The sequence below is a fragment of the Protomyctophum bolini genome (genome assembly GCF_963924005.1).
Source record: "Protomyctophum bolini genome assembly, chromosome: 22".
In the NCBI taxonomy this organism is placed as follows: Eukaryota; Metazoa; Chordata; class Actinopteri; order Myctophiformes; family Myctophidae; genus Protomyctophum; species Protomyctophum bolini.
Window position 1 is genome coordinate 24,745,865 of NC_137883.1, and position 18,804 is coordinate 24,764,668.

General features: G+C 44.8%; 2 protein-coding genes across 2 annotated transcripts in view; both read right to left on the minus strand.

Moving 5' to 3' along the window:
* Nucleotides 1-400: 400 nt before the first annotated feature.
* The window catches only part of fibcd1b (fibrinogen C domain containing 1b), a gene marked incomplete at both ends in the record, with an annotated part of 187,136 nt that continues 168,732 nt past the window's right edge, over nt 401-18,804 (minus strand). Inside the window, 2 exons of the mRNA XM_080755994.1 lie at nt 401-666; nt 7,520-7,699. Coding sequence (XP_080612120.1) covers nt 401-666; nt 7,520-7,699 — 446 coding nt within the window. The remainder of the gene's footprint in view (nt 667-7,519; nt 7,700-18,804) is intronic.
* LOC308310413 (palmitoyltransferase ZDHHC4-like) lies at nt 11,795-13,006 on the minus strand (the record flags this gene model as incomplete). Its single annotated transcript, XM_080756757.1, has 1 exon — nt 11,795-13,006. One exon carries the CDS (start codon nt 13,004-13,006, stop codon nt 11,795-11,797), a length of 1,212 nt encoding a protein of 403 aa, XP_080612883.1.

The window sequence follows — 18,804 nt, forward strand, 5'->3', positions numbered from 1 at the left end:
TTCTTCTCCGAGGGGTGACGCGGATTAGAAGATGGACCGCGCGGGAGGGATAATGACAAACCGGCACGACAGAAATAGCCTCCAAGAGCCCCCGACGATGGAGAGGGAGACGAACGCCAAGCGCCATCGCAGGACAGCAGGAAAACAACCGGAAAACAACCGGAAAACAGCAGAGTCAACTAATCAAAGAGGTAATGTTTCAGTCAGTAAACAATATCAAGACAAGGAACTACAACCTAGACGCGTCAAGAGTTGTGTTTTCGTTTCTTGTTCCATGTTTTAGTAATATATATATATATATATAACATCTTCGTCTCGTCTCGCTTTTTAACAACGTTGTTCTCATTTCGCTCTCCGGGCGGGGGTCGCTCAAGGCTGCCGGGGGCGGTCCCTATATAGCTCATTTGCTCTCGGGGTCGCGGGTGGGCCGCATCTTCATCTCGGAGAACTTGAGGGAGTACTGCCAGCCGGTCCAGGAGGACCACTCGATGCCGTCGGCGTAGGAGGTGTGCTGGCCACGCAGGTACTGGCCGTTCAGGTTGGACGTGTGGCAGTTGCGGTACCACCAGGCGCCGTGGTAGAAGGCGGCGCAGTTGTTCTCCGAGTGGTCGTTGTCCTTGTCCTTGGTGGTGAACTTCATGCCGTTGTGCTTCAGCAGGGCGTCGCCTACAAGGAGGGCACAGAGAGGTCAGAGGTCAAGGAGGGCACAGAGAGGACGGAGGTCAGAGGTCAAGGAGGGCACAGAGAGGACAGAGGTCAAGGTTAGGGTCAGAGGTCAGGTGGGTGGGTGGCAGTGTTGTTTTTGACAGCACTATTTTGATTTTCAGTCAAAGACATAGTTTTCATTTAGTTTTTGTCACATTTTAGTCACAGTGTTTAGTCGACTAAATGTCGTAACGTGCGCGTGCGCACACACACACACACACACACACACACACACACACACAGCGGTCATGAAATGAGTAAGGAAAAAGTTTAGGAAGAGAAAAGGAAAGGAAAAGAGATGAGCCAAATAATTAGTTAGAGATTAAAACGATAATTAAAAGATTAAAAAAAGAATCCCTCTGAGAATAACATGCATATAGCCTCTCCCTGCTTTTGGCCTTAATTCAAGCAAGCCAATAGCTTTCTTCAAGAGAATTTAGCTTCTTCAGATAATAGAAACCGAGAACTAATCAGTAGACAGCTCCACACAACGCTTCTGTGATTTATTGCCAAATAGCAGAGCGATCCCACAATCAATCAGTCCCAGAAATATAGGAGACGAGAGAGAGAGAAAACTAAAAGGTGTCTCTACAGAACGTCAATCATCATCATTATTATCAAAAGCAAACGTTCATAATGCCTTGTAGTCCATTCATCATATTATTATCGTTCTGCTTTTAATATCATAAAAATATCCCTAATGATGCCATTATTAGGATGTATGGGTCTCTTGACACACTGAAAACTAGAAGGAGGAGTCCCTATTTGAACCACCTGCTATAAGCAATAATAATATGTCAAAATTTGAATGACCGTTTTTTATAATTATTTTGAGTGGTGCAACCACTCCCTTACGGAGCTGTGTGGGTAGCTGGGTAGCTGGGTAGCTGGGTATGAGCACGAAAACAACATGATTGTTTTTCACCACCTGTGCGCAACCTAACGCACACACAAACACACACGCACATACAGTATTAACTATATGATGCTTTCGGGTGTGCCAGTATAGTACAGTACAATACAATACAGTAGAGGGACTGCCGCACGGTAACTCTGTCATTTCGGACGCGGGGCGGCACGCCGGAAACCGGCCCGGCCCTATGTGACACATCTAGGGGCCACAATCTGCATTCAAAGATGTTCCTAGAAGCTTTGTCATTGGTTGAAAAAAACCCCCGGAAAATCTTTGAATGCAAATTGCGGCCCAGATGAGTCACAGAGAAAAAAAGACTAAAACATTTTTGGGAGCGTTTTACTCATTGTTGGCCGTCTGAATACCAAAAAAGAAAAAAGGTCATTACATTTTGACATTATTGCTTATAGCAGCTTTAAACCCTCCATCTGACAGTGGTTTCCAAACTGTTTAGACCCAAAAGAGACATTACACGTTTGCTCGGTAGTCGAGACCCAAACTAATGAAAATAAGCAGTTTGTAGATATGCAATTTTCACTACTTCTTAAACTTCTATTTTTTTCCTATCTTTTTTTAAATTTCATTTGGGATTTTATTCATGAACTACATCAAATTTCTTTGACAAAAGAATAGCCAATCTATAAAGCTCACAACACAGTGCAAGATCGGTTATTTTTGGCAAATGTTCCCCACAGAATAGGAAAGCTCGGGTTCCAGCGGTTAAAATAATGTCTCTCGTTTGGCCTGCGAAAACAACACTGGCTTTATAATGCACACTGTAAAAGTGTCAAGTGTTAATTAATCAATTTTATTACTTGATTGTGCAAATGTCTCACCTCTCTCTCTCTAAGAGGTGCGTGTGTTTAACTGTAACCAGCCTGTAAGCTTTTAATTGAGAAAGGTACACAGTATGACTTTAAGTATTATCCCAGACCTGAGGCAGATTATACAAATTCTTCTTCTAAATCTTCTAAAAAACAGTTGGGTTCTCAAACCTTTTCATGTCAAGGACACCTAAAATATATCCTATGGTTGGCCATGGACATGCATCTCAAAATAATTTGTTCAGGGACCCGCAGAAGCAAAGATTTGAGTAAATGGTAAATGGTGCATTTATATACTGTAGCGCCTATATCCAAGGCGCTTTACATAGATTGTGCATTACATTCACCCATTCACACACCGATGGCGGCTCATAGTTTGGCACGAGCTTGTATTGTATTGTATATCTGCATATTTTTGAACAGCCAAAGTATAAAATAAAGTGGTCCAATACGGCTCAAATCTAAAATGGACACTTTCCAGGTTTTAAATGTACATGTATGCAAGTACACCACCAGACGTTTTTGCCTATACGCCTCCGGTAATGTCACTGTCACATTATGACACACATGTGATGGACGGGTACAGTTTAGCTGGTGTCATACAGTACGATAAATATAAGGCTGAACACCATCTTCGGTGGAGAGGCTTATGTCAACATCAGCCGTCTTGTTTCTCGCAGGTAATTTGCATTCGTTTAGCATCTAATTGTAATGTGACAAGTGATTTCCCCACTGGGTATAACCCTTGAAGAGCGAAGCAGACTTAAAGCGGCAATTCTTTGTGACAATATTGCAAGAGATCTCAAACTTCAGCTGAGTGGTACAGTATGTTCCTGCGTTCCCCATTTCAATGGATTCATATTGTGACTCTTTTTGATACAGAGACGCAAGACTAACTGTTCAGGAGGAGGATTTAATTAATTTATTTATTTTAATCCAAAATGAGTTATTAGCACATACTAGCATGCCTGAAATAAATGTCAGATCTGAAATCGACATGTCAATATGAAATAAATGCTTAAAACATGTGTAATGTTAGAGTCCACCGAAGTGAACCTTTCAAGCCTGTTTTCTCAACTCGCTGTTTTCTGCAAGTCATTACTTTATAAGCCATATCTCTAAAACGGGTGGGTCAAACTGAACAACCAATATGTCAATTTGAAGCTATGATTCCCTGCTTTCACATGACATGGCATGACTGGTGGTACCGCCACCGTGCCCCTCCGTCATGGTCACAAAAAGCAACAGCTCCCTAATGTGTCCGTGTTTCCTAGTATGTCTGATTATCATATATTGGCTCTATTCCAAGCTTCTGATTACGGACATATACTTGATTAGGCTAATAACATTTGAAGCGCTCTCTCTCTCTCATAAAGCTGACTCCACACTGTGAACAGACGGGGTGGGTGTGATGAAGGTTGAGAGGGTGGGAGCCAGGTCTGTTGTTGACTAGGCTCCAGATGATGGCTAACAGCTCATCGGGGCATCAAATCATCCCTTAATTGCCCGGGGAGTGGTCATTCAGCACCTTGTCCTCTGTGGCCGGCTCCGCATCTATCCCACTCTCCGTCTGCTGTTGTTACCATGGTAACCCCAAGTAGAGAGAGAGAGATACAGTAAATAGATAACAGCATGACAAGGCAAGTCTAAGTGTCCATGTTGTGTACTGCCACACATTTTGGGGTGGAGGAGAGATGATGAGGAGGGAGGGAGGAGGGGCAGCCTAATGGCCTCGACAGTGTGATGAAGTCCATCGGACACAGAGGGGAATCAGGGCGGTGGGGGCCCTTAAGAGGCATCGTTCGCAAGGCGCTGGGTGTCACCTTGGAGGGCCGAGGGGAGCCGCAGACTCCTGCGAAGACCATTAGCGTCCAGCTGCTGCTCCCAGCCCCAAAAAAATGAAGACCTTTCCACTTGAACGTAGATCAGCCCGCGTTGCCAAATAAAAATAACAAACAATAACCCTCGCGGCCGGTTCCTGGAGGGAGGGAGGGAAGGAGGCAGGCGATCGGAGGGCGGCAGGATATGCTGAGTGTGGATAAGCAGCATGCCTACCCGACAGCGCTGTGACTCAAACTGTCTGACCGGTGGCACATCATCAGTTCAAGGTTATATGTCTGTACGGAGGACAGGACAGGAACATAACAGGCTTTTTGAACAGACACCAGATCTGGGACCAAAACAAATGCATGGTTTATTCCCAGAATGCATTTTTATTTTTTCGTCCTGTTCTTTCCTACACCACTGTTTCCTCCTTTTCACTGTGAAACTCCTTTTCAACCACTAGCATTCATATTCTGGGGGTGTACATACATTGGCCCAAAATAGCAGATCTACAAGCTCTTAACGCATCGCAATTTGGCTACGGTTCTCCTCAGAATAGGGATGCTATAGGGTTCATATAGTTACTCTGAAGACCCACTAGGGGTCCCGGACCCCCATGGTCTACAGGTTTAAATGGTTTCATCTTATGGCACCTGTCCCATCCCCCTATAGCCATACTGTACCTACATGTGTCCACATACATCTTCCTTTACCCTCTTCCTCATTTCCTTTACTCGCTTCTCTTCCATTTCTCACACCTGTCCCCTCGGTTGCACCATTCTATTTTGCACCCCCCCCGCCTTACCCTCATTTCCACCAATCTCCTCTCCTCTCCTCTCCTCTCCTCTCCTCTCCTCTCCTCTCCTCTCCTCTCCTCTCCTCTCCTCTCCTCTCCTCTCCTCTCCTCTCCTCTCCTCTCCTCCATCTCTCATATCTGTCCCCATTCTCTCTGTATTCTCAGAGCGACGCTCTCCCCAAAGGTCCTTTAAATTGCTTCTTCATTTCAACGACAGGTTTTTGTTGACGCTGCGGGTCAATGGGAGCAATTAATTGGAAGTAATTTAATCAAGGTGACAAGCAAGCTTTGCTTGGATCTTATGTTTAAAAAACAAAACATTTAGGAACAAAGACACAGACGTCGGGATTGTTTCACTAGAGGATCAACACTCCCTGAAGCTTTTTGCCACAGAGCAGCATACACTGTTTTCTGATTGGCTGAGGGCTCTGCATGGAGAAGAACTGGCACGGCGTCAAGACAAGTTTGGGGAAATCACTGTTAAGAGAAATGTACATGTTAAAGTCCTCTTAGACGATAAGTCTGTCCATTGCTATGGCACACTAACAGGCCAGACATCATGTTAAAGTCCTCTTAGATGATAAGTCTGTCCATTGCTATGGCACACTAACAGGCCAGACATCATGTTAAAGTCCTCTTAGACGATAAGTCTGTCCATTGCTATGGCACACTAACAGGCCAAACATCATGTTAAAGTCCTCTTAGATGATAAGTCTGTCCATTGCTATGGCACACTAACAGGCCATGTTAAAGTCCTCTTAGACGATAAGTCTGTCCATTGCTATGGCACACTAACAGGCCAGACATCATGTTAAAGTCCTCTTAGATGATAAGTCTGTCCATTGCTATGGCACACTAACAGGCCATGTTAAAGTCCTCTTAGACGATAAGTCTGTCCATTGCTATGGCACACTAACAGGCCAGACATCATGTTAAAGTCCTCTTAGATGATAAGTCTGTCCATTGCTATGGCACACTAACAGGCCATGTTAAAGTCCTCTTAGACGATACGTCTGTCCATTGCTATGGCACACTAACAGGCCAGACATCATGTTAAAGTCCTCTTAGATGATAAGTCTGTCCATTGCTATGGCACACTAACAGGCCAGACATCATGTTAAAGTCCTCTTAGATGATAAGTCTGTCCATTGCTATGGCACACTAACAGGCCATGTTAAAGTCCTCTTAGATGATAAGTCTGTCCATTGCTATGGCACACTAACAGGCCAGACATCATGCTTCTTGCGCAGGCTGTCATTAAGCCAAAAATACCTCAATATATGGTTCAAATCGGTCAATGAACATCTATGTAATGTATTTGTTAATTAATAATTGTAGAGAAATCGTCCCTCAAGGCTATGGGATTATGCAGGCAATGGACCAGAACCAGCCAATCAGGCACCTCTCCATCACATCTCACGGCCCGAAATGTCGTGTCCTATGAATAAAATGTCGGCGTTTTAACTAAATAAACACTGTTGGAGCAAAGACTATGTGTGCAGACTTCTCCTTCTCTGTAAGTACATCCTCTCCATCACATGTCACACAGGTCTGACGGATGAGCCGTGTGACGCCACTGTCAACAAACGCATGGGGAAGAAAATGGGCAAGACACTCTATAGTGAAAGGGCAGGGATTTCAGTTTACCACTCATAGTTTATTTTTTATTTTTTGTGGCTTTCACCTTTATTTAATATTTTTTTATGGAGGGACAGACAGTAGGCTGACATGCAGTAAAGGCCGTTGGGATCGGGAGTCGAACTCGCTTACCAGCCATGGTGCCTGGACCACTGAGCCATGGCCCAGGCCTATAGTTCTTTTTATACGTAATGGTCGGACCCTAACCCGGACCAGCTGCAGCTCCATAGGGGTCCATTTAGTTTCATGTGTACAATCTCAGAGTTAGACTTTCACAGGCTTTGTCAGCTTTGTCACATATCACACTTTGACAGGTAAAAAAAAGTGTTTTTGTGCGTAGTTCCCATCGTGTCAGTGTTTCCAAGAAAAACAAAGGAAGGGAAGAAGAGAGGGGGCGGGGAGGGTCAGGAGATCAAGGCAGGAAAAGAAAGAATGTTTGAACCACAAAAAGTATGCAGAAAAAGGGTTTTATTCTGTGTGCAGGGTCTTAGATATTTACCTATTGGAAGGTCTTTTAGCGTGTAGCCGTGTACAAGTAATGATATGTTTTTCCTGAAGTGGGTCTGGAACCCCCTCAACGCTGAAAGTCCCTAGAACCCACTTTGAGAACCACTCACTGCACCCAAGAGAATCTTTCTTTTAAATAGTATCAGGTATGTGGATAATTGGAGGATTCTCAAAGGGATACATCAAAGAGCAAAATGGAAACTAAAAATGTGTCTAAGAACAAACTTTTTAGGAAAGGAAATAACAAAACAAAACAACAGAAGCAAACAAACAAAAGGGAAACAACATTTCCAATTCTAATGCGACGTATACCTGCATTTCCAGTATAATCTCCCACAGTCAGAGGGTATCCGTCATCATCAGGATCCACGGAGAAGAGGCCCACTCCAAAGGTGCCATACTGGGCGTACGCTGTGCTGTTCTCAAAGTCCTCCAGGTCGATGCGAAGCTCGTAATTACCTTGGATGGAGAGGGCATGGATCTGCTTCAGTCCTGGAGAGAGAGAGAGAGAGAGAAAGAGAGAGAGAGAGAGAGAGAGAGAGAGAGAGAGAGAGAGAGAGAGACCAATAAGAAACACTCCTGGACACTTTGCTGCTTGCTGGTGAATCATTCAAAGTTGAGTTTATACCTGCCTTCACCATCACAACATTGATTAAACTTAAAATACTGCAACGTTTCAACCCATTTTGGGCGGGAACCCCTTTTGGTGTTAGCATTATGTAATGCTTTAGCTATTGAAAAATAGCAGATCTACAAGCTCGTGGTGCGCTACGAGCTTGTATGTCTGCTATTTTTGAAAAGTCAAAGAACGACTGACATAGAAACTTTTTCAGAAAACTGTCAGGATGTAGAAGACATTTTTAGAATCTGATCTCAGGTCAGAATGGGTTAATGCTGCGTTCCTATTGGTAACAACACGTACAGGTATGCAGATTGCAGACTATATATTTTCATACAGTAAAGGATGGATGGACCCCTGTGATGTGCCAAAGCTCCCCTCACTTCACACCAGATGTGATTTCTGTCTAGACTCTATAGACCAAATCTCTTTTCTGAAATTTTCACCAGTTGTTTGCATGAACAGGAGCATAGAGTTCATATACAGTATGCCTACAGAGTATGCCGTGTTTTCAAAATAACCGCGGTAGTCATCAACTGGCAGGAATTACATGGAGGCCATGAAACTATGGATTTTTCATGATTCTGAATCCATTGCAAGCATTTGTTGTGCTATTTTTCCAGGTCATCACATGTGTGATGACCTGCATCATGAATGCACCATTGTATGGTGCATTTATATAGCGCCTTTATCCAATCAAGGCACTTTACATAGATTACCAATACATGGAAAAAGAAGTATTCATTATTTCTGTGGACTTAACGTTGTTGTTGTTGTTGTTGTCTGGACCTTCCAGTCCTGTCATTTGGCATTTTGTACTAAAAATCATCCACTAAATAATAATAATATAAATAAACAAATAAAACAACACCAAAGGCCTTTGAAATGGATGACATTCCAGGCCTTGGAGGTAATCATGATTATAAGAGCGAATTCTTTAAGCTCACACAAATAATAAACGTACTCTCTTGTGATTTTATTTTTGGCAGCAGGGCAGAGCTTAATTAACGCAGAAGCATGCTCCGTCACCTCACAATGCACATTCAAAGGCATTTCTAACTTCACTTTCCTTCCCTTAACCCATTTTGGGCGGGAACCCCTTTTGGTGTTATTTTATGCTTTAGCTATTGAAAAATAGCAGATCTACAAGCTCATAGCGCGCCACCGAGTGGCAAAAATCGAAGAACCACTGACATAGAAACATAGCTTTTTCAGAAAACTGTCATTTTCAAACAGACATTTTTTTAATCTGATCTCAGGTCAGAATGGGTTAATAATAATGGATTGCATTTTTATAGAGCTTTTCCAAGTGCTCATAGAACTTTACTTTAACCATTCATTCATACATTGGGAGGTGAAGCAGCGTCCTGCACTTCCCACATTCACACACCAACGGTGGCAATCTCAAACGGACCGACTCACTGGAGGCAACGTGGGGTTCAGTGTCTTTCCCAAGGACACTTCCACATGTGGACAGGGGGAGCCGGGATTCGAGCCGCTGACCCAGGGATCATTGGACGACCTGCTCTACCTCCTGAGCCACAGCCGCCCCCATCCATGTCCCTCCCTGTGAGCCATTACTATATCACTTAGCTGCAGGCCATATGAGGTGTTAGTTCAGGGCCATGGATAGCGCTGTTTGTTGAGAATAGAGTGTCCCAGTCCCGTCCCTATTCATTACATGACGACGACAGGCCCGGAAGAGAATGCCCCATACATTTTTCCCATAGACGTTTCAAATAGTATACATTTATTTAAAGACATTTAAGCCTCGGACAAAGCCAACTCGGCTCCTGACAAAATGACAATAAACCAAAAAGGTTGTACCATGCCCTTTTTGTCTCTTCCGGGCCTGTCGGCGGGACAGCGACGCTCTGTGTGAGGTGTTAGTTCAGGACCCTGGATAGCTCCGTTTGTTGTGTGTACTTTACTACAGTACTGTACTGTACTGTACTGTACTGTACTGTACTGTACTGTACTGTACTGTACTGTACTGTACTGTACTGTACTGTACTGTACTGTGTGGGCTGTGTGGGCAGAGATCGATAGACAGAGCAAACAGCCTGGTTGCTTTTTGTGGTCGTAAATACAACAGAGTGTCTGGCCCTAATTCCATTTTCCCCACTGTAGCAATCCACAGACAGAAGAGCAACAAGGGAAGGGAAGCGCAGTCAGAGGAGAGAGAGAGAGAGATGCTTATATCATACATTTAATATTTGGCGTTCAGCCACTACTATACATTCTTATGTGAGTTCTCTGATTAATAATTGCGTTCTTAGATGTTATTCAGCCTTTTTTTGGCTATTGCGTGGTAAAATAAATCATAAAGAACTAATTAAATCATGCTCATGGTCTCCAGGACATACTGATTTACAAATTAAGCACAGCAAAACACAACATATGTTTTAGGATGCTGGCAGCTTTACGCAGCCTTTATAAACAAATATGTTTTGTCTGCTCCTACTCTTTTCAACAAAGCATGACATTGCTGTTAACTCCCTGTTAACTCCATACTTGATGATACTGCACATACAGTGTCAAAAGTAACAGATCTGTAAGCTTGATCTGCCAACTTTTGTTATTTTTGAGGGGCACTAGCCCCTCCTGCATTCAGCTATAGTGTAGATTTTCGTCTTACACAAACATTAAAGTCCCATTGACAATGAATGGACGAGCAAATCGGCTATTTGTGTCCCACACAAAGATTACATTCCCATTGACAATGAATGGATGATGTACGATGATAAGAGCGCCCCTCACTTCACACGGATTGTTTCATTTGAATGTGGAACAGTTTGGTACATATTCAAGCTTTCCACCCGACAGATGACTGCCTGCCTCCTGTGAATCATTTTATTTTAATTTAATTTCAAGGTCCGCTCCTTTTTACTTCGATACAACATCAAAGATAAGCTGATCTACAAGCTCAGAATATGTCGACAGTGAAGTGCAGTGATTTTCAGGGCATGTTCGACATAATTGGGATGCTAGGATTCATGTGGTGGAAATACAGTTCTCAGTGAAGTTGCAAATGGTAAACTTGCATGAATGTCTGGGCTCAAATGTATGCGCCTTCCAAGTACTATTCAGTGTACTATTCAGTGTAAGTAAGTAAGTAAGTAGCCTTGCCGAGCCATGAGGCCCATAGGGCAGGAGCCTATCTCCTGTTTCTGTAGTGTGAGCGTGAGGCAGCTTGATGTACACTATTCAGTGTACTATTCAAATATTGATGAATATGGTGCATGTTCAGGCCAAGGTGAAAAAGTGGTGATCATGTCTGAGACTTCTTTCAGAGTAGTTCTGAAGGCTGTTATGACAGAAAATCTATAAAAGGGATACGTATCTCTATAGAGCATTCAGGGGGTGATAGACGGGAGGAGGAAGTTGGCATCTTCCTCGGTTCCCAAAAAGCCTTCATTGCATTTTTGATTATTGTCGAAAATAAGGTCTATCATCATACTTATTTTGTTCAACAAGATCATCTTCACAAATGAACACAACTATTATGTAATTACGGTATACTTTGTGAAGTGTAAATGCATTTGCCATAATAATAATAATAATAACTAGAACTGCACTACTATCTAGAACACAGCTCTATGACTTGCACTTTTCCTCTGGTACAAGGTGATCTCTGTGTAACCTCTATTCTACAGATATATTCCTTATTTTTCCTTTAAATAACCTGAAAAGCATTTTTTAACTATTTTGACAACTGTTGAAGGAGATGATTAATTTTTAACAATTCAAAAACATTCTTTCGTTACGTAATTAACAACAATCAATAAAGTAATGATGTAATTAATACGGGTCAGTGACGGGTTATAACTGGCTCTCAATGGTGACGTAATAAAGATTTGTTTCAGTGTCGGGTGGATTAAAGGAAATGCCTCTAATAAAAAAAGAATGTTAGGCCAATAAAGACCCAGTCCCGCTCACGAGAAAACCTCTCCCAGGTTTCAGGTGTCCTAATCCGCGAGCACAGAAGCGTGTTTTGGCGTGGTCCGGACGTGCTCTGTTGTTGTGGAGCGCTGGCCGGTGTATGAGCTGGGCTCTTGTTCCACTCGTTGAAGGTGCGGTCGCCCAGCGCCAGGTAGGCTCTTGTTCCACTCGTTGAAGGTGCGGTCGCCCAGCGCCAGGTAGGCTCTTGTTCCACTCGTTGAAGGTGCGGTCGCCCAGCGCCAGGTAGGCTCTTGTTCCACTCGTTGAAGGTGCGGTCGCCCAGCGCCAGGTAGGCTCTTGTTCCACTCGTTGAAGGTGCGGTCGCCCAGCGCCAGGTAGGCGTGGAACAGAGTGTACCCCGCCAGGAGGACGAAGACCAGGACCAGGAAGCTCAGCATGAACACGACCCGAGGGAGGGTCAGGAAGAGTTGCTGCACCGCGAACGCGGCGGATCCCTCGGCGGACATCCGCCGACCGTGCTCGGGGGTGGTACGTACTAGGGGGGCTCCGTAGAACAGACCGCGCTCTACGTAGCCGGCTCCCAGGAGGCCGGACCTCAGCGCGACCCGTCGAAGCGCGCCGGCCGTGAGAAGCGCCACGTCTCCGGCCGCGGCGCACAGGCTGCACAGGTACAGCAGGAAGTAGCCGTGGTTCCGAGCGCCGATGCAGTTGTTGACCCAGACGCAGTGGTGGTCGAAGCGCTCCACGCATCGGTCGCACACGCGGCAGTGTTTGGAGCGGGCCGGTCTGACCAGCCGGCAGGCGGGACAGGAGACGCCGGGAGGGAACCGTGTCCTAACGGCACGGGGATGCGACGGCTGCTGCAGCCGGACGCCCGCTCTCCCCTTCGTTATGGTGCCCGGGTCCGTGGTGACGCAGCGGTACAACAGGTGGGTGCTGACGGCCAGCAGGACGTAAGGCACGGCCAGGCGGGGCAGAGTGGCCGAGTCCGTCAGCCTACAGAGGCCCAACACCTCGTAGGTGAACTCTGCGTACACCGCGCCCTCCAGCAGGACGTGCAGGCAGACGAAGGCGTTGTTTCTCTGGTAGTCCAGTCCGTGGAATGCCCTCTGCCAGGACCTCTGAAGCCATCGCGGCGTAACTAGTGCGAGTGACGCGGATGTGTAGCCGACGAGGACACTGAACGGGGTCTGCCGCCGCCACGAGTATTTGAAGACCAGGGCGATGCACGTCAACACCAGAGCAACGTCGATGGCAAAGAGGGTGAGGAAATCCATGGTTCCTCGTGTTATTATTATATGATAATGTATTGTATACACATAGCTAGGCTAAACTGTGGTGTATATAACACTGTAAGGTACCGCTATGATTAACCATGTCATGAATGATAAATCTGTACCTATGCACAGCCATGGTATTTAATCCACAGTGTCGTCACATGGTGAGGTCATGCATGTGGCAGGTTCAAATATGGTGTAATGTGGGTAGGTGTGCTGGTAGGAACCCGTGTTACCCGAGATCCTCACATATCTCCTGAGTGCCACTGCATGGTTGGAACCCGGCGAGGCAAATAGCACGGCTCTGCTCGATGCCCATGACTTGAACAGAGCGGAACTATCCCTCTTGAAGCATGCTCAGGTGGAAAGCTTCCCAGGGGAAGCTTCACTAATCTACATAGGACAGACCATTCCTAGAAGCAGCAGACTACTTCCTCTATAGCTCCTGAGTGTGATGCGTTTCCTCACCCGGTGGTTAGACAGTTTCAATGTGCTGATCACACCAGCGGTTTAGGTGCTTAGCTCTGGACAGGCACCCTGATCCTGTTATAGACGGCTACCTCTTCAGAGCTAGGCCGTACAGAAACGAGAAACTTTGAAACCAGAAGTGCAAACAATTAGAAAACTATGAACACTATTGCTTGCCATGCCAGGGTCGACATCGTTGCTGCCTTCTCTCACAAGACAGATGATGGCACCATTGAAATGATAAAACGTCTCATACCCGCAGGTAACGCTACAGAGAAGAAGAGGTTTGTCTTCTTGGACGCCTGCATGTGTTTTTATGTGCAGCCTACAGAATATTCATGTACACAAGGACATGAACGAGGCGTTCATGGACCACTTGGAAATCCTACCGCTGTTTACATAATACCCACACACTGAGAAGACAAAAGCATTCAAAACAAAACCATGTCTCTCTCTCTCTCTCTCTCTCCTACACATGCATGTGTACCCCCCCCCCGCCCCCCCCCCCCCACACACACACACACACACACACACACACACACACACACACACACACACACACACACACACACACACACACACACACACACACACACACGTGTAAGTCGAGTGAGTCCCTTCACATGAGCTTGAGCACTGCATGCAACAGCTTCCATTGAAGTCGCTCCAGCTCAGAGCGAAAGAGAGCAAATGGAGAAAACAGACGGATAGAAAGAGCCAGAGGAAAAGAGCTTGCTCTCATCTCTCATCCCGTATCTCTACCTCTCTTTACTCATACTTGCCCCCCCCACCCCCTCCTCTCTCGTTCCTCATGTCTCCCCCTCCTGCTGTGTTTGGAGTGATCGCACTTCCAGGGCGAGTTCCCGTCTCCTGGGCTGATCAAAGATTCAAAGATAGGCTACAGGAGGGTGAGTGTGTTGACAAGCAGACGGAGGGGGGGATCTCAACCAGGATATGAGTCAGACAGAGCTAGCTGCTGGCTTTTTGTTTCCATCACAACATTAACACGACATGCAGGAAGGCAAACAGGAACTAACTCGGCTTAGAGTCTTGTTGTGATGCAACAATGGTGGTTCTCGATGTGGGGTTCGGGGACCCCCTATGCCGGTCCTTGAGGGGGGTTACAGGTGGTCCCCAGTCAAAAAGATTGATTGTTATAGGAACCAAATGTGCCCTTATGGGACTGTTACTCAGAGAGTACGTGTTATATCAGAACACTCTCAGAGTCAAATGAATACGGAGTTTATTTTTATTTCTTTTTTTACAGTGAAAGAGCCCCAGAGATTCAAACTAAACAGAAACACAAAAACAACGTTTCAAATCTAGAGTCTGTGGCCTAATGCATATCAAACTGAAATTAATAAAGGTTGAGAATCACTCCTACTTTTTCCACATAAGTTGGGCTGTTTGCTGGCAAATAGAGAGTGCATGGGCCCCAAGGGGTCCACAGCAAAGTGATTGATAGTTAATAATCACCATTCGTACATGTTTACAGTAAGTAAATACACCGAACATAGAGTTCCACTGTCATCTCTACTGTACATAGACAATAAAATAAGCCTGGACCAAATCACATCAAATGGCTGTTGGGAGTTGGGAGTCCTTGTAATGAAAAAGGTGTTTGAAACTGGTTTAGAGCCCGTAAACCAAGGACGATGAGTGCACAGACCTGGTCAGTGGAACATGCGTTGCTAGGGAACAGATTGGGTCCACGCTTATTTCCTGCCATCCTGCACTGATATTCTCAAACACTGCAACAGGAGATCAACTTGAAGCCATTTAGAATGTTCACTTTGTCAAGCTCTATACCGTCCTCTAAAAATGTAATGATTTACCAATCCTTTCTGTTTCTGAGCAAGAACCATTGGCGTCGCTACGTATACGCGCAATACGCACTGCGAGTAGGGCAACACACCGAGGGGGGCAACAAAATGTGCGAAAAAGTGCCAAGCTGACCCTCATAACAATTTTCTCTGCGGCTTCGCCGTGTAATAATGAGTGGCCGTGTGTGCGTCCTCGCAAACAGCGGGAGGGAGGAGCAGCACAAATATCCTACGAGTAGGGCAACCACATGATCAGTGACGTCCCTGGCAAGAAACGTTGTTTTTAAAAGTTTTCGTCGCCTGCCTTCCTGCCATAATATAATAATATAAGTTCCCGAAACGGTCAGGGTTCAGGGTTGGAACGAATGTTGGGATTATCGTTAAATTGAATACCGCTATATGAGCTACTGATAGTTTTGACACTCTAACTGCAGCTCAAGATAACGTTAAGTAAGTTCCCAAACTTCCCATCTGTGGAAACTTCACCCAAGCCGCGTTTAAGATTATCCTCCCCTGAGACAGATCACATTAACTGATTGCAAGCATGTCTGTAATGGGAGAGCTGCAGCCAATCACATGAGGTATGCTAAATATAAAGATAAACTACACCTGTATGTCTACCTCAGCGGAGCGTCGGAATCACACGTCAGCATATCCAGCATTGCCAGAGAAAAAGTGATTTATAGTCCAGTTGCCTGGTCTGTCTGTAAGGTATACTTTTTCCCCATTTAGTTTTGTTTTCGTCGTTGAGAGTTTTTGTTTAAGGTAGCATATGATGTAATCTTTTGCCAGACAAGTCTATGGACTACTATATAATGTTCGTTTATACTTTATAGGGTATAGTTATGATGTGATTTTTGGCCAGCCAATAAATATATGGACTATAATGTTTGTTTAGGTCTGTAAATGACCACGTATATAAGACGTCATCTCCCTGATATGATATGGTATTGTAATACATTTCATTTTTCACAGATATGAGAACATTACATTGACATGTTTTCAATTATGTTCTTCTTTTACCACTCTGGTTCGTGACCAACAATCGGTTATTTGCATTTTTTCATCATGGTTCCTTGAACAGGGTTTTAAGCCCTCCATGCTGTCTCTCCTGGCTCAGTAGTTGGAGAAGTACCGAAGCCAGCAGGAGGAGGAGGAGGAGGTGGAATATTATCAACCATTGTTTTATTTTATGTGTCTTTCTGCAACTGCACAACTTGGAACACGGTTCTCTTCAAAAGCTTAACACAACCCAGCAGGATCTAATTTCCATTCCGTCTTCGTAAAAAAAATTGCTCTCTGCGCGTCTGGTAGGAAGAAGGGCTAATGTGACGACAAACACGTTCTGCAACAATAGGCCATTATTATTCAAGGGGAGATGTTTCCAGTCTGGCATGGAGTTTGAATGTAATCTTACCCAATGGGAGGCTGATCCCTCGCTTTACTACTTTTCATTGTGGATCAGTAAATTGGACAGAAGGAATCAGCTATTCATACATTCATAGTCAGGTAAATGTTTGCATTTCAAACGCTGGAGTACGTGGACACAATAATTTACGTTTGCACTGTACGCTAACTTTACTTTAGCATTTTTTTCTATTAAACTCTTTAAGTAAGTTAGGTTTAATTGTGTTAACGGTGAACACCCATTGGATGTCTGACACAGACAACTGCGTCAGATGCGGCAGCTTCCCTGCTCACTTATGGCACGCTATACTGTAGGTACTGAAGCGCGTGGAATGCGGAATGGAAGTCAGGTTCAACAACCATACACTTGAGAATGACCGATACGGGTCAAAACCTTGTACAGTATGTCCTGCCTGCTGTGTTTGTGTTTGTGAATACATTTACCTGGAGCATTAAAAAGCCCTTTCTTTTGTTTATCATATCTGTTACCCATTTTGACCTGAGATCAGATTCTAAAAATGTCTTCTACATCCTGACAGTTTTCTGAAAAAGCTATGTTTCTATGTCAGTCGTTCTTTGAAATTGCAGACCCACAAGCTCGTAGCGCGCCACTCGGTGGCGCGCTACGAGCTTGTAGACTGACGCAGTAGACTGACGCAGTAGTCTGACGCAGTAGACTGACGCAGTAGTCTGACGCAGTAGTCTGACGCAGTAGTCTGACGCAGTAGACTGACGCAGTAGTCTGACGCAGTAGTCTGACGCAGTAGTCTGACGCAGTAGACTGACGCAGTAGTCTGACGCAGTAGTCTGACGCAGTAGACTGACGCAGTAGTCTGACGCAGTAGACTGACGCAGTAGTCTGACGCAGTAGTCTGACGCAGTAGACTGACGCAGTAATAATAATAATAATAATAATAATAAACTTTATTTGTATAGCACCTTTCATACATAAATGTAGCGCAAAGTGCTTCACAGGGCAAAAATAGAATACAATAAAAATAAGTAGTTAAAATGATAAAACAATGGCAAAGAACAAAATTGAATATAAGAACATAAAATAAATAAAAACAAATAAAAACAAATAAAATAATAATAAAAACACCACATGCAGCAAATCAGTCAGGGCAGGGTGGGAACGTGCAAATTAAAACTCAATTAAAAGCAATGTTGTAGAAGTGGGTCTTGAGCTGAGCTTTAAAAATGTCTACAGAGGCTGCCTGACGAATGTACAGTGGGAGTTTGTTCCATGCCGACGGCCCATAGAAGCAAAAAGCTGCTTCCCCGTATTTTTTAGTTGCCATTCTTTTCGGCAGCGCGAGCAGGCCAGCAGTGGAAGACCTTAGGGGGCGGTTTGGGACATATTTAGGCAGGCAGTCATTTAGGTAGGAAGGTGCGAGGCCATTGAGAGCTTTATAGACAAGTAAAAGAATTTTAAAATCAATCCTAAAAACAACCGGAAGCCAGTGCAGTGATGCCAAAACTGGAGTAATATGTTCTCTCATCTTAGTTCTAGTTAAAACTCTGGCTGCTGCATTTTGGACGAGTTGTAATCTGTCAGTTGTTTTCTTAGGCAGTCCTGAATAAAGTGCATTGCAGTAGTCAAGCCGAGAGAAAACGAAGGCGTGGATTAGCGTTTTTGCATCGTCCAAGGACAAATAGGCTCTGATTCGTGCAATATTTCTAAGGTGAAAAAAGGCAATCTTGGTAACATGATTAATGTGAGAATTAAAATTCAATTCAGAATCAATAGTAGTGTGTAGTCTGACGCAGTAGTCTGACGCAGTAGTCTGACGCAGTAGACTGACGCAGTAGACTGACGCAGTAGTCTGACGCAGTAGTCTGACGCAGTAGTCTGACGCAGTAGACTGACGCAGTAGACTGACGCAGTAGACTGACGCAGTAGTCTGACGCAGTAGTCTGACGCAGTAGACTGACGCAGTAGACTGACGCAGTAGACTGACGCAGTAGACTGACGCAGTAGTCTGACGCAGTAGTCTGACGCAGTAGTCTGACGCAGTAGACTGACGCAGTAGACTGACGCAGTAGACTGACGCAGTAGTCTGACGCAGTAGACTGACGCAGTAGACTGACGCAGTAGAC